Source organism: Pseudophryne corroboree, chromosome 9 (assembly GCF_028390025.1).
Source record: "Pseudophryne corroboree isolate aPseCor3 chromosome 9, aPseCor3.hap2, whole genome shotgun sequence".
Taxonomy (NCBI): Eukaryota; Metazoa; Chordata; class Amphibia; order Anura; family Myobatrachidae; genus Pseudophryne; species Pseudophryne corroboree.
Genome location: NC_086452.1, coordinates 342,094,749 through 342,112,138, shown reverse-complemented (window position 1 = coordinate 342,112,138; position 17,390 = coordinate 342,094,749). Strand labels below are relative to the sequence as shown.

Genomic DNA, 17,390 nt, shown 5'->3' with positions numbered 1-17,390 from the left:
TCCTCAGTTTCCGTAAGAAGTTGTCAGCTGTGTGCCTCTTACGGAAAGTGGTGATACAAAGCGTAGCCTGCCTAGGAACGAGTTGGCGTTTGGGAGATGCTGCTACTGGTGCCGCTGCTGCTGTTCTTGCTGCAGGAGGCAATACATCTACCCAGTGGGCTGTCACAGTCATATAGTCCTGAGTCTGCCCTGCTCCACTTGTCCACATGTCCGTGGTTAAGTGGACATTGGGTACAACTGCATTTTTTAGAACACTGGTGAGTCTTTTTCTGACATCTGTGTACGATTCTCGGTATCGCCTGCCTAGAGAAGTGGAACCTAGATGGTATTTGGTACCGGGGACACACTACCTCAAGAAATTCTCTAATTGCCTGTGAACTAACGGCGGATACCGGACGCATGTCTAACACCAACACAGCTGCCAAGGCCTGAGTTATCCGCTTTGCAACAGGATGACTGCTGTGATATTTCATCTTCCTCGCAAAGGACTGTTGGACAGTCAATTGCTTACTGAAAGTAGTACAAGTGGTCTTCCGACTTCCGCTCTGGGATGATGATCGACTCCCAGCAGCAACAACAGCAGAGCCAGGAGCAGTAGGCGTTACACTCAAGGATCCATCGGAGGAATCCCAGGCAGGAGAGGACTCGTCAGACTTGCCAGTGACATGGCCTGCAGGACTATTGGCTTTCCTATCTAAGGAGGAAATTGACACTGAGGGAGTTGGTGGTGTGGTTTGCAGGAGCTTAGGTACAAGAGGAAGAGATTTAGTTGTCAGTGGATTGCTTCCGCTGTCACACAAAGTTTTTGAACTTGTCAATGACTTCTGATGAATGCGCTCCAGGTGACGTATAAGGGAGGATGTTCCTAGGTGGTTAACGTCCTTACCCCTACTTATTACAGCTTGACAAAGGCAACACACGGCTTGACACCTGTTGTCTGCATTTCTGTTAAAATAATTCCACACCGAAGAGATTATTTTTTTTTGTAATTTGACCAGGCATGTCAATGGCCATATTCATCCCATGGACAACAGGTGTCTCCCCGAGTGCCTGACTTAAACAAACCACCTCACCATCAGTATCATCCTTGTCAATTTCCTCCCCAGCGCCAGCAACACCCATATCCTCATCCTGGTGTACTTGAACAGTGACATCTTCAATTTGACTATCAGGAACTGGACTGTGGGTGCTCCTTCCAGCACTTGCAGGGGGAGTGCAAATGGTGGAAGGAGCCACCTCTTCCTGTCCAGTGTTGGGAAGGTCAGGCATCGCAACTGACACAATTGGACTCTCCTTGGGGATTTGTGATTTAGAAGAACGCACAGTTCTTTGCTGTGCTTTTGCCAGCTTAAGTCTTTTCATTTTTCTAGTGGAAGGATGAGTGCTTCCATCCTCATGTGAAGCTTAACCACTAGCCATGAACATAGGCCAGGGCCTCAGCCGTTCCTTGCCACTCCGTGTCGTAAATGCCATATTGGCAAGTTTACGCTTGTCCTCAGACGCTTTTAATTTAGATTTTTGGGTCATTTTACTGAACTTTTGTTTTTTTGATTTTACATGCTCTCTACTATGACATTGGGCATCAGCCTTGGCAGACGACGTTGATGGCATTTCATCGTCTCGGCCATGACTAGTGGCAGCAGCTTCAGCACGAGGTGGAAGTGGATCTTGATCTTTCCCTATTTTACCCTCCACATTTTTGTTCTCCATTTTTTAATGTGTGGAATTATATGCCAGTAATATATCAATAGCAATGGCCTACTGTACTATCTGTACTACTACTGCTGGTCACCACAATACTTCACTGTCCTACTATATACTGCTCACAACAATGCAGCACAGAGATAGTATACTTGACACAGAGCTGCAAGATACAGCAATGGCCTACTGTACTGTACTGTACTATATGTATACTGCTGGTCACAAAAATGCTGCACTGTCCTACTATATACTGCTCACAATAATGCAGCACAGAGATAGTATACTTGACACAGAGCTGCAAGATACAGCAATGGCCTACTGTACTGTACTATATGTATACTGCTTGTCACCAAAATGCTGCACTGTCCTACAATATACTGCTCAGAATAATGCAGCACAGAGATAGTATACTTGACACAGAGCTGCAAAATACAGCAATGGCCTACTGTACTATATGTATACTGCTGGTCACCAAAATGCTGCACTGTCCTACTATATACTGCTCACAGTAATGCAGCACAGAGATAGTATACTTGACACAGAGCTGCAAGATACAGCAATGGCATACTGTACTGTACTATATGTATACTGCTGGTCACCAAAATGCTGCACTGTCCTACTATATACTGCTCACAATAATGCAGCACAGAGATAGTATACTTGACACAGAGCTGCAAGATACAGCAATGGCCTACTGTACTGTACTATATGTATACTGCTGGTCACCAAAACGCTGCACTGTCCTACTATATACTGCTCACAATAATGCAGCACAGAGGTAGTGTACTTGACACAGAGCTGAAAGATACAGCAATGGTCTACTGTACTGTACTACTATAATTATATACTGGTGGTCCCCACAATGCAGTACACTGAGCACAGATATTTGCAGCACACTGAGCATTATGGAGCATTTTCAGGCAGAGAATGTAGATATTTTCAGCACACTGAGCACAGATATTTTCAGCACACTGAGCACAGATATTTGCAGCCCACTGAGCACAGATACGGAGCTTTTCAGGGAGAGAACGCAGCCACGTCCTCTCCGTTCAATCTCCAGTGCACAAGTGAAAATGGCGGCGATGCGCGGCTCTTTATATAGAATACGAATCTCGCAAGAATCCGACAGCGGGATGATGACGTTCGGCCACGTTCGGGTTAACCGAGCAAGGCGGGAAGATCCGAGGCTGCCTCGGACCCGTGTAAAATAGGTGAGGTTCGGGGGGGTTCGGATCTCAATGAACCGAACCCGCTCATCTCTAAATAAAACCCTAAACCATGTGTAAATAGCAAAGGCAGACATGGAAGCCCCCTGCACAAGTGCACATGCACCCAGCACATTTGTACCTCCCTTCTGGGGGCCCTGAGCCACTGATGACTGGCACTCTGTGACCATGTAAAGCAATGATTAATTAGCCTTTTTGTTGAGCAGTTTTGTGCAGTAAGATTCTCCGTGACGTGTGGTAATACGGTAAATGGCTGGGGAGGCACTGGCTCTAGCTCTAGTACATAGGTCTGCAAACTCGGCCCTCATTACCCTACACAGTGCATGTTTCACAGGTCTCCTCACAGAATCACAAGTGAAATAATTAACTCCACCTGCAGACCTTTTAAAATGTGTCTGTGAGTAATTAATACACCTGTGCACCTGCTGGGTTACCTGCAAAACATGCACTGTGTGGGGTAATGAGGACCGAGTTTGTAGACCTATGCTCTAGTACCAGAACTAGATTTAAACAAATATTTGAGCCCAAGGGTTCATGTGGGCATTAACACAGGTGCAGCAGTGACTCAAGCTGTTTGATTTGGGCCATATTTGCACATACTGTATACTGGGACTCAGGAATACATGTCTTTTCTTCCAACCTCCAACTAAGGGAGAAGTATTGCAGTGAAATTAGCACAGCACTATAACAGGCAGTACGCCTATGGATATACTGGAAATACTGACCTTTATTAATTGCTAAACTGTTGAAAGGACACTCATTTGTCTCTTGTTTATCAAAGTTGCACAAACAACAAAAGTTGACATTGAATAAAATTCCCAACAGGCTAAATAAGCTTTTACCTTTTCTCCAGAAAAAGATTTTTTAATGGCTGGCAGCAAGTCATTTGTAATGAAAGTCGCTTGAGCATCTAGAAAGCTGATGCCTTGTGGCTCATGTAGATCTACTTCAATCTGAATTGTGAAATAAAGAGAATGAAAATGTTACATTGTTACCTAAAGAAATTATAATTATAATGGTAGTTATCTATTTTTCAAAATTACACAAATTTAAAAAAACAAAATACTAACTTTGAATATACAAAAATGGGATCTACTGCTAAGTAGATGTTCACTACTTTGCTCTTCTGGGAGCAGAGTGGTTGTTCTGAAGACAGGAAAGATACTGCCATATACTTCCCCATATTTTGCAATGTGGAACGGCAATGAAGCGTTAACTTCTGATCTCAATACCAGCAGTACAGGCTTGGGTGTGGCTAAGGACAGGATGTACTAATGTTCGCATTTCTAATTGTAATTTTTTTTTCATGTTTACCATTACGCATCTGCCTCCCGCACTGCTGGTATGAACTAAGAAAGTTCATACCACACTTCTGTTACGGCCACAGAAAGGTCAGCGATGTGTATGGCTCCCCCTAGAGTTCATTGCGCATGCGCTGAGTCTCAACAAGGGAGGGAGACAGCGGTACGTCTTTGTCCTGGAAGCCTGGAACAGGGTGTATGCCCCCCTCCTACTCGTCCATCTAGGATTCAGCCATGTCTGTGGCCAGGGGTCATATACTGTAAATAGTTCTATATTCTGATATACAGTATATATATATATATATATATATATATATATATATATATGCACATTGCTAAATAGGACTTCAACTAAAATAATTAAAAATGTTTTGATAAAAATAAAAAAAACTGATTTTAATTACCTAGTTAATAAAATGAGATTGTGGTATATAAATTTGACCCTCTACGGTGGAAGATTGATCATACCTCCCAACATGACCCTCTCCAGGAGGGACAGAATGCTCTGCTCCTGGACTTCCCTCTTAATTTATAATTGCCATCACCTGTGCTGAAACACCTGTCTTATCCATTAACCTGTTCAATACAGGTGCCGGCAATCACAAATTAAGAGGGAAGCCCAGAAGCAGAACATTGTGTCCCTCCTTGAGAGGGTCATGTTGGGAGGTATGGATTGATAACTACAATCTTTCACGTAAATTAAGATTAAAAGAGAAATTTTGTGACAGCACACGTGCTAATGCGGATACTACTGATATTGCATTTAAAAAGAAAAGTACATATGATCCTTTTTCTAACAATATCAACATAAAGACATTTACACACATGATGGAACATACAGTTAATGATTCCATACGTAGAGGTGGAATGGGTAGATCTAATTTTAGTAGTTCAGAGAAAAATGCTTTGAAACATCTCAAAGAAAATTCATCTATTACGATCCGAGCAGCGGATAAGGGGGTGCAGTGGTGATACAGGATACTACTGCGTACAATGAGATTTTACGCCAATTAGCCTATATCCAGACCTATAGGAAACTTGATATGGATCCCACTCCTCTCTTTAAGAAAAGATTGGACAATGTAATAGATATAGCATTTACCGGGGGTTTAATTTCTGAAACTATTTTCTACTTTATGCATACGGATTTTTCCAATATGTCCGATATTATACACGTTGCCCAAAGTACATAAATGTGTGAAGAACCCACCTGGCCGGCCGATTATATCAGCCAGGGGGTCATTGTTTCTACTGGTAGCACGCTATTTAGATACATTTCTACAACCATGTGTAAAAACTATACAAAGTTACATTAAAGATACGGGTGATTTCATTAAGGACCTTAGGTCTCTTGATATTGATGTGGAGACACATCTACTTGTAACAATGGATGTGTCGTCACTGTATACGGTGATACTGCATGAGGCTGGTATTGCAGCCATTAGGAAAGCTCTCCTGATAAATCACCAACAACGACCACCCATAGATTTTCTGCTGGAACTATTGGAGATGACTCTTGTGTGCAATTACTTTAAGTTTGGTGACTGATACTACCTCCAGACTTCTGGGACCGCTATGGGGAGTAATATAGCCCGGGCGTATGCTAATCTATATATGGACGAATATGAACAGAACTACACATTCCCAAGGTTTGGGGGTAGTATCGGTTACTATAAGCGCTACATAGATGACATATTCCTTCTGTGGTCAGGAGATAGAGCCTCAGTGGAGAATATGGTAGCAAGCTTGAATCAATTGGATATACCTATTCGCTTCACGATGGAATGTGACTATAAACAAATTAATTTCCTAGATTTGACTGTGTTCGCCACCAATGGGGGGTATGGACATAAGTTGTACAGAAAGGCCACTGATTTAAATACACTCCTGCAATATAACAGCTATCACCCTAAACCACTAAAAGAGAGCCTACCCATTTCGCAATTCATCCGAGTGATGAGGAATAACTCTGATGATGAAATAATGAAAATTCAATTTGCTGGAAATGCAGCATACATTTTTTGAACGAGGTTATCACCCTGATGTTATTGAGCATTGCTTGCAGAAAGCTAAGAGCTGATTCAACAACAGCCTGGACAGGCGAATGGGTGTCGTGAAAGAGAGCAAACAATTTGTTTTCCTCACTACATTTGATACGGGAAGCCAAGCAACAGGATCTGCCATTAAGAAAAATTGGGGTATTGTGGCAGCTGATAATGTCCTTAAGAAGTCGTTCCCTAAAAAAACACTCATTGCATATGTAAGAGGTTTGAATCTTCGCGATACACTTATGCGCCCCGATATGTCTGTGGGTAAAGATAAAGAGGGATGGTTACCCTCTGCAAAAATAGGATGTTACAGATGTCCGAATTGTGTTACCTGCAGAAGTATGATGACAGGTAACACCTTCCCTCATCCACATGATGGCCAGAGAATACAAATCCGACATTGGTTGACGTGTACATCAGACTTCGTGGTATATTTTCTATTATGCCCTTGCTCAATGCTAAATGTGGGCAAAACAACATCATTCCGAGAGAGGATATCAAACCACCGGTCTAATATACGTCTGGCACTTTGTCCAACACCAGCATCAATTGTCATCATTACGGTATATGCTGATTGACAGAGTACCACCTTTACCGAGGGGGGGTGATCGTGCAAAAACCCTCTTACGTAGAGAAGCATATTGGATACATAGGCTCGACACAGTGTGGCCTAAGGGCCTAAATGATTCAATACATTGGAGTACTGTATTTTCCTTTACCTGGACCTCTGTATGGGCGTTGACTCTGGAGATGTAAATCACTCCTTTCCTATTTTATTTTTATTTCTATTCTTTTATTATATTTCACATTTTTTTCATATTTTTGATGGAGTGTAGGGCGATCGGTGGCTCTGTGCGATGAATGGTCCATAATTATGCTGGAGATGGTGTCAAAGTCGGAAAAATATCATGCTACACGTTGCCATATATTCACCCCATGCTCTTGCCCGCTGCACGTGCACATTCTCTCCCGTGCGTGCACATATTCGCAGCTGCGTGACGGCGCCTCCACGGCCGTGCGCATTGGCGCGTGGTATGCGCATTTACGGTAGAGTTTGTGTGCGTCTAGCGGGCGACTCAATCGTTACATAGTAAATCCAAATAGTAGGTTTTATAGGTAATGTTCCCCTTAATAATAACAGTAAGTTTGTTTAATGTAACTGGTCGCTGGACAGAGGAATTCCTCTTTGTATGATACGAAGGGTCAGACAGGGTTTGAGCAGTTGTGTTTGGTACCTAACTAAAGAACATTTTATTAGAAACAATCCGGTGCTGGTTAGGTAAAGATGAATCGCTCCTGCGTATAGTTATGTCTATTAGTAGTTTCTGGACATTTACTATATTTGCGGTTCATTATCCATGCGGCAGGGAATTCTGAGATTCCCTCCCACCTGGGCAGTTTGATATAGTCAGCCCACCTGTTCAAACTAACCTATGACCTTTTGTTGTAATGTGAAGACAGATTCCTGTGTCCAATGAACAATGAGAGTGTAGGGCCCTTTGTAGTGTACTGTATGCAGTGTATATAGGGAACAGCCAGACTGGACCAGCTCAGTCTACTCCCCACAACGGTTTTCATCATTGACTAACCAGGAGCTGGTAACCAGGGCTGCGCAGCGAATCATTCCCCAGTGTGTAAGTACTCTCTGTAACCAACTTATTCTCTGTTTGTATTTGCCATACTATCTCCCTCTCTCTGTTATATTGTATATGTGTAGTTATTATTAGAGATGAGCGCCTGAAATTTTTCGGGTTTAGTGTTTTGGTTTTGGGTTCGGTTCCGCGGCCGTGTTTTGGGTTCGAACGCGTTTTGGCAAAACCTCACCGAATTTTTTTTGTCGGATTCGGGTGTGTTTTGGATTCGGGTGTTTTTTTCAAAAAACACTAAAAAACAGCTTAAATCATAGAATTTGGGGGTCATTTTGATCCCAAAGTATTATTAACCTCAAAAACCATAATTTCCACTCATTTTCAGTCTATTCTGAATACCTCACACCTCACAATATTATTTTTAGTCCTAAAATTTGCACCGAGGTCGCTGTGTGAGTAAGATAAGCGACCCTAGTGGCCGACACAAACACCGGGCCCATCTAGGAGTGGCACTGCAGTGTCACGCAGGATGTCCCTTCCAAAAAACCCTCCCCAAACAGCACATGACGCAAAGAAAAAAAGAGGCGCAATGAGGTAGCTGTGTGAGTAAGATTAGCGACCCTAGTGGCCGACACAAACACCGGGCCCATCTAGGAGTGGCACTGCAGTGTCACGCAGGATGTCCCTTCCAAAAAACCCTCCCCAAACAGCACATGACGCAAAGAAAAAAAGAGGCGCAATGAGGTAGCTGACTGTGTGAGTAAGATTAGCGACCCTAGTGGCCGACACAAACACCGGGCCCATCTAGGAGTGGCACTGCAGTGTCACGCAGGATGTCCCTTCCAAAAAACCCTCCCCAATCAGCACATGATGCAAAGAAAAAGAAAAGAAAAAAGAGGTGCAAGATGGAATTGTCCTTGGGCCCTCCCACCCACCCTTATGTTGTATAAACAAAACAGGACATGCACACTTTAACCAACCCATCATTTCAGTGACAGGGTCTGCCACACGACTGTGACTGATATGACGGGTTGGTTTGGACCCCCCCAAAAAAGAAGCAATTAATCTCTCCTTGCACAAACTGGCTCTACAGAGGCAAGATGTCCACCTCATCTTCACCCTCCGATATATCACCGTGTACATCCCCCTCCTCACAGATTATCAATTCGTCCCCACTGGAATCCACCATCTCAGCTCCCTGTGTACTTTGTGGAGGCAATTGCTGCTGGTCAATGTCTCCGCGGAGGAATTGATTATAATTAATTTTAATGAACATCATCTTCTCCACATTTTCTGGATGTAACCTCGTACGCCGATTGCTGACAAGGTGAGCGGCGGCACTAAACACTCTTTCGGAGTACACACTTGTGGGAGGGCAACTTAGGTAGAATAAAGCCAGTTTGTGCAAGGGCCTCCAAATTGCCTCTTTTTCCTGCCAGTATTAGTACGGACTGTGTGACGTGCCTACTTGGATGCGGTCACTCATATAATCCTCCACCATTCTATCAATGTTGAGAGAATCATATGCAGTGACAGTAGACGACATGTCCGTAATCGTTGTCAGGTCCTTCAGTCCGGACCAGATGTCAGCATCAGCAGTCGCTCCAGACTGCCCTGCATCACCGCCAGCGGGTGGGCTCGGAATTCTGAGCCTTTTCCTCGCACCCCCAGTTGCGGGAGAATGTGAAGGAGGAGATGTTGACAGGTCGCGTTCCGCTTGACTTGACAATTTTGTCACCAGCAGGTCTTTCAACCCCAGCAGACCTGTGTCTGCCGGAAAGAGAGATCCAAGGTAGGCTTTAAATCTAGGATCGAGCACGGTGGCCAAAATGTAGTGCTCTGATTTCAACAGATTGACCACCCGTGAATCCTTGTTAAGCGAATTAAGGGCTGCATCCACAAGTCCCACATGCCTAGCGGAATCGCTCCCTTTTAGCTCCTTCTTCAATGCCTCCAGCTTCTTCTGCAAAAGCCTGATGAGGGGAATGACCTGACTCAGGCTGGCAGTGTCTGAACTGACTTCACGTGTGGCAAGTTCAAAGGGCATCAGAACCTTGCACAACGTTGAAATCATTCTCCACTGCACTTGAGACAGGTGCATTCCACCTACTATATCGTGCTCAATTGTATAGGCTTGAATGGCCTTTTGCTGCTCCTCCAACCTCTGAAGCATATAGAGGGTTGAATTCCACCTCGTTACCACTTCTTGCTTCAGATGATGGCAGGGCAGGTTCAGTAGTTTTTGGTGGTGCTCCAGTCTTCTGTACGTGGTGCCTGTACGCCGAAAGTGTCCCGCAATTTTTCTGGCCACCGACAGCATCTCTTGCACGCCCCTGTCGTTTTTTAAAAAATTCTGCACCACCAAATTCAAGGTATGTGCAAAACATGGGACGTGCTGGAATTTGCCCATATTTAATGCACACACAATATTGCTGGCGTTGTCCGATGCCACAAATCCACAGGAGAGTCCAATTGGGGTAAGCCATTCCGCGATGATCTTCCTCAGTTGCCGTAAGAGGTTTTCAGCTGTGTGCGTATTCTGGAAAGCGGTGATACAAAGCGTAGCCTGCCTAGGAAAGAGTTGGCGTTTGCGAGATGCTGCTACTGGTGCCGCCGCTGCTGTTCTTGCGGCGGGAGTCCATACATCTACCCAGTGGGCTGTCACAGTCATATAGTCCTGACCCTGCCCTGCTCCACTTGTCCACATGTCCGTGGTTAAGTGGACATTGGGTACAACTGCATTTTTTAGGACACTGGTGAGTCTTTTTCTGACGTCCGTGTACATTCTCGGTATCGCCTGCCTAGAGAAGTGGAACCTAGATGGTATTTGGTAACGGGGGCACACTGCCTCAATAAATTGTCTAGTTCCCTGTGAACTAACGGCGGATACCGGACGCACGTCTAACACCAACATAGTTGTCAAGGACTCAGTTATCCGCTTTGCAGTAGGATGACTGCTGTGATATTTCATCTTCCTCGCAAAGGACTGTTGAACAGTCAATTGCTTACTGGAAGTAGTACAAGTGGGCTTACGACTTCCCCTCTGGGATGACCATCGACTCCCAGCGGCAACAACAGCAGCGCCAGCAGCAGTAGGCGTTACACGCAAGGATGCATCGGAGGAATCCCAGGCAGGAGAGGACTCGTCAGAATTGCCAGTGACATGGCCTGCAGGACTATTGGCATTCCTGGGGAAGGAGGAAATTGACACTGAGGGAGTTGGTGGGGTGGTTTGCGTGAGCTTGGTTACAAGAGGAAGGGATTTACTGGTCAGTGGACTGCTTCCGCTGTCACCCAAAGTTTTTGAACTTGTCACTGACTTATTATGAATGCGCTGCAGGTGACGTATAAGGGAGGATGTTCCGAGGTGGTTAACGTCCTTACCCCTACTTATTACAGCTTGACAAAGGGAACACACGGCTTGACACCTGTTGTCCGCATTTCTGGTGAAATACCTCCACACCGAAGAGCTGATTTTTTTGGTATTTTCACCTGGCATGTCAACGGCCATATTCCTCCCACGGACAACAGGTGTCTCCCCGGGTGCCTGACTTAAACAAACCACCTCACCATCAGAATCCTCCTGGTCAATTTCCTCCCCAGCGCCAGCAACACCCATATCCTCCTCATCCTGGTGTACTTCAACACTGACATCTTCAATCTGACTATCAGGAACTGGACTGCGGGTGCTCCTTCCAGCACTTGCAGGGGGCGTGCAAATGGTGGAAGGCGCATGCTCTTCACGTCCAGTGTTGGGAAGGTCAGGCATCGCAACCGACACAATTGGACTCTCCTTGTGGATTTGGGATTTCGAAGAATGCACAGTTCTTTGCTGTGCTGCTTTTGCCAGCTTGAGTCTTTTCATTTTTCTAGCGAGAGGCTGAGTGCTTCCATCCTCATGTGAAGCTGAACCACTAGCCATGAACATAGGCCAGGGCCTCAGCCGTTCCTTGCCACTCCGTGTGGTAAATGGCATATTGGCAAGTTTACGCTTCTCCTCCGACAATTTTATTTTAGGTTTTGGAGTCCTTTTTTTACTGATATTTGGTGTTTTGGATTTGACATGCTCTGTACTATGACATTGGGCATCGGCCTTGGCAGACGACGTTGCTGGCATTTCATCGTCTCGGCCATGACTAGTGGCAGCAGCTTCAGCACGAGGTGGAAGTGGATCTTGATCTTTCCCTAATTTTGGAACCTCAACATTTTTGTTCTCCATATTTTAATAGGCACAACTAAAAGGCACCTCAGGTAAACAATGGAGATGGATGGATTGGATACTAGTATACAATTATGGACGGGCTGCCGAGTGCCGACACAGAGGTAGCCACAGCCGTGAACTACCGCACTGTACTGTGTCTGCTGCTAATATAGACTGGTTGATAAAGAGATAGTATACTCGTAACTAGTATGTATGTATAAAGAAAGAAAAAAAAACCACGGTTAGGTGGTATATACAATTATGGACGGGCTGCCGAGTGCCGACACAGAGGTAGCCACAGCCGTGAACTACCGCACTGTACTGTGTCTGCTGCTAATATATAGACTGGTTGATAAAGAGATAGTATACTCGTAACTAGTATGTATGTATAAAGAAAGAAAAAAAAACCACGGTTAGGTGGTATATACAATTATGGACGGGCTGCCGAGTGCCGACACAGAGGTAGCCACAGCCGTGAACTACCGCACTGTACTGTGTCTGCTGCTAATATATAGACTGGTTGATAAAGAGATAGTATACTCGTAACTAGTATGTATGTATAAAGAAAGAAAAAAAAACCACGGTTAGGTGGTATATACAATTATGGACGGGCTGCCGAGTGCCGACACAGAGGTAGCCACAGCCGTGAACTACCGCACTGTACTGTGTCTGCTGCTAATATAGACTGGTTGATAAAGAGATAGTATACTCGTAACTAGTATGTATGTATAAAGAAAGAAAAAAAAACCACGGTTAGGTGGTATATACAATTATGGACGGGCTGCCGAGTGCCGACACAGAGGTAGCCACAGCCGTGAACTACCGCACTGTACTGTGTCTGCTGCTAATATATAGACTGGTTGATAAAGAGATAGTATACTCGTAACTAGTATGTATGTATAAAGAAAGAAAAAAAAACCACGGTTAGGTGGTATATACAATTATGGACGGGCTGCCGAGTGCCGACACAGAGGTAGCCACAGCCGTGAACTACCGCACTGTACTGTGTCTGCTGCTAATATATAGACTGGTTGATAAAGAGATAGTATACTCGTAACTAGTATGTATGTATAAAGAAAGAAAAAAAAACCACGGTTAGGTGGTATATACAATTATGGACGGGCTGCCGAGTGCCGACACAGAGGTAGCCACAGCCGTGAACTACCGCACTGTACTGTGTCTGCTGCTAATATAGACTGGTTGATAAAGAGATAGTATACTCGTAACTAGTATGTATGTATAAAGAAAGAAAAAAAAACCACGGTTAGGTGGTATATACAATTATGGACGGGCTGCCGAGTGCCGACACAGAGGTAGCCACAGCCGTGAACTACCGCACTGTACTGTGTCTGCTGCTAATATATAGACTGGTTGATAAAGAGATAGTATACTCGTAACTAGTATGTATGTATAAAGAAAGAAAAAAAAACCACGGTTAGGTGGTATATACAATTATGGACGGGCTGCCGAGTGCCGACACAGAGGTAGCCACAGCCGTGAACTACCGCACTGTACTGTGTCTGCTGCTAATATATAGACTGGTTGATAAAGAGATAGTATACTCGTAACTAGTATGTATGTATAAAGAAAGAAAAAAAAACCACGGTTAGGTGGTATATACAATTATGGACGGGCTGCCGAGTGCCGACACAGAGGTAGCCACAGCCGTGAACTACCGCACTGTACTGTGTCTGCTGCTAATATATAGACTGGTTGATAAAGAGATAGTATACTCGTAACTAGTATGTATGTATAAAGAAAGAAAAAAAAACCACGGTTAGGTGGTATATACAATTATGGACGGGCTGCCGAGTGCCGACACAGAGGTAGCCACAGCCGTGAACTACCGCACTGTACTGTGTCTGCTGCTAATATATAGACTGGTTGATAAAGAGATAGTATACTCGTAACTAGTATGTATGTATAAAGAAAGAAAAAAAAACCACGGTTAGGTGGTATATACAATTATGGACGGGCTGCCGAGTGCCGACACAGAGGTAGCCACAGCCGTGAACTACCGCACTGTACTGTGTCTGCTGCTAATATATAGACTGGTTGATAAAGAGATAGTATACTCGTAACTAGTATGTATGTATAAAGAAAGAAAAAAAAACCACGGTTAGGTGGTATATACAATTATGGACGGGCTGCCGAGTGCCGACACAGAGGTAGCCACAGCCGTGAACTACCGCACTGTACTGTGTCTGCTGCTAATATATAGACTGGTTGATAAAGAGATAGTATACTCGTAACTAGTATGTATGTATAAAGAAAGAAAAAAAAACCACGGTTAGGTGGTATATACAATTATGGACGGGCTGCCGAGTGCCGACACAGAGGTAGCCACAGCCGTGAACTACCGCACTGTACTGTGTCTGCTGCTAATATATAGACTGGTTGATAAAGAGATAGTATACTCGTAACTAGTATGTATGTATAAAGAAAGAAAAAAAAACCACGGTTAGGTGGTATATACAATTATGGACGGGCTGCCGAGTGCCGACACAGAGGTAGCCACAGCCGTGAACTACCGCACTGTACTGTGTCTGCTGCTAATATATAGACTGGTTGATAAAGAGATAGTATACTCGTAACTAGTATGTATGTATAAAGAAAGAAAAAAAAACCACGGTTAGGTGGTATATACAATTATGGACGGGCTGCCGAGTGCCGACACAGAGGTAGCCACAGCCGTGAACTACCGCACTGTACTGTGTCTGCTGCTAATATAGACTGGTTGATAAAGAGATAGTATACTCGTAACTAGTATGTATGTATAAAGAAAGAAAAAAAAACCACGGTTAGGTGGTATATACAATTATGGACGGGCTGCCGAGTGCCGACACAGAGGTAGCCACAGCCGTGAACTACCGCACTGTACTGTGTCTGCTGCTAATATATAGACTGGTTGATAAAGAGATAGTATACTCGTAACTAGTATGTATGTATAAAGAAAGAAAAAAAAACCACGGTTAGGTGGTATATACAATTATGGACGGGCTGCCGAGTGCCGACACAGAGGTAGCCACAGCCGTGAACTACCGCACTGTACTGTGTCTGCTGCTAATATAGACTGGTTGATAAAGAGATAGTATACTACTAATATTATATATACTGGTGGTCAGGTCACTGGTCACTAGTCACACTGGCAGTGGCACTCCTGCAGCAAAAGTGTGCACTGTTTAATTTTAATATAATATTATGTACTCCTGGCTCCTGCTATAACCTATAACTGGCACTGCAGTAGTGCTCCCCAGTCTCCCCCACAATTATAAGCTGTGTGAGCTGAGCAGTCAGACAGATATATAATATATATAGATGATGCAGCACACTGGCCTGAGCCTGAGCAGTGCACACAGATATGGTATGTGACTGACTGAGTCACTGTGTGTATCGCTTTTTTCAGGCAGAGAACGGATATATTAAATAAACTGCACTGTGTGTCTGGTGGTCACTCACTATATAATATATTATGTACTCCTGGCTCCTGCTATAACCTATAACTGGCACTGCAGTAGTGCTCCCCAGTCTCCCCCACAATTATAAGCTGTGTGAGCTGAGCAGTCAGACAGATATATATAATATTATATATAGATAATAGATGATGCAGCACACTGGCCTGAGCCTGAGCAGTGCACACAGATATGGTATGTGACTGAGTCACTGTGTGCTGTGTATCGCTTTTTTCAGGCAGAGAACGGATTATAAATAAAACTGGTGGTCACTATCAGCAAAACTCTGCACTGTACTGAGTACTCCTAATGCTCCCCAAAATTAGTAAATCAAGTGTCTCTCTAATCTATTCTAAACGGAGAGGACGCCAGCCACGTCCTCTCCCTATCAATCTCAATGCACGTGTGAAAAATGGCGGCGACGCGCGGCTCCTTATATAGAATCCGAGTCTCGCGATAGAATCCGAGCCTCGCGAGAATCCGACAGCGTCATGATGACGTTCGGGCGCGCTCGGGTTAACCGAGCAAGGCGGGAAGATCCGAGTCGCTCGGACCCGTGAAAAAAAACATGAAGTTCTGGCGGGTTCGGATTCAGAGAAACCGAACCCGCTCATCTCTAGTTATTATGTTTAGATATTGATGTTAGCCTGTAGTGTATGAACTGTTAACTGTTTTCCCTTTTTTACATAGCTAGATATTGTTAGTAAAGGTTTTGGAACCTTAGCAAGGTATTGTGTGTTTATTACATTGCTGAGAGTATTCAGAGCGTCTCAATCGCTCAAGAGGCTTTCATACAATAGAGGTTAATTAGCATTGCATTGTGCTCACATTACAAAACCAAGGTTTACAGTATAGGCTCAGCCTTTCATTGAGTTGCATACAAGGTTTACTGAGTGTCATCCCGTGAGCGTCTGCGCCGCTCGTGTTCCCCTCGTGGTCACGAGCGTCCGCTACGCTGGTAGCGTAGCATTACGGTAGTCGGCCGCCTATAGCGTGCTCGACACTAAGCGTTAAGCTGTGAGCGAGCGTGCCGCATGTGCGTCTCGACCACGGCTAAGCGTCTGTTACGCTAAGTGCGTACCCTTACGGTACCCCATACGCCACTTGTGTACTGAGTCTCTTACCCATATATAGTGAATGTTATAAGATAAATATTTAGCTTTATCAATTGGGGCCTCGTCCTTCCTCCACATATCCGCACTAGCGAACACAAGCAGACTTTATCTGTCAGCAAAGGGGGAAGGTAGTATCCCTTGGTATCCGTGTTGATAGTTGGGGATACGGTAGTGCTAACTAGATAAGCGTCTGCATCGCTACGTTGTAGGAGTGCTGGTGGAATCCGGGAACCGAAGAAGGTAGGAACATTAAGCTATTGTCTTTGTAAATCTGGTTTTTATTTCTATTTGGAGCCAACTGCACACGCAGATTGGATGGCTTGTCTGTTTAAATAGGTTTAAAAGTATTTTTAATCGCTCTGCATAGCGTGATAGTTTTTACCCAGGCTTAAAAATAACTTCAGGGGCTGGCATGATGATTTTCTTTGTGACAAAAGGAGCCGCATGGTCTGTCCTCCATTTTGTGTAACCCTCATGGATGTGGAAGGGGAAGGAGCAGCGGCCATTTTGGGAAGGTCAAAAAAAATTATTTATTTTTTCTAAGCGGCTGATTTTCAGTTGACTCAGGAAATAATCAGCCTTCCATTGTCAAAAAGAATTCATCATTTAATGAGTTTTTAATGCATTTGTTTAGTCCATGTCATGGTCAATCATGAGTGGTTCAGATAGAGTTTGATATAAGTTAATAGTGGAATGAGTATTTGATTTAAGAACGATACACAGATAAAACAAAGTTTTTTTTTTTTTTTTTTTTTTG

General features: G+C 44.2%; 1 protein-coding gene across 1 annotated transcript in view; it reads right to left on the bottom strand.

Moving 5' to 3' along the window:
- Positions 1 to 17,390, bottom strand: part of ITIH3 (inter-alpha-trypsin inhibitor heavy chain 3) — a 401,722-nt gene that overhangs the window by 225,144 nt on the left and 159,188 nt on the right. Inside the window, exon 6 of the mRNA XM_063940620.1 lies at positions 3,770 to 3,880. Within this exon, the coding sequence (XP_063796690.1) occupies positions 3,770 to 3,880 (111 nt within the window). The remainder of the gene's footprint in view (positions 1 to 3,769; positions 3,881 to 17,390) is intronic.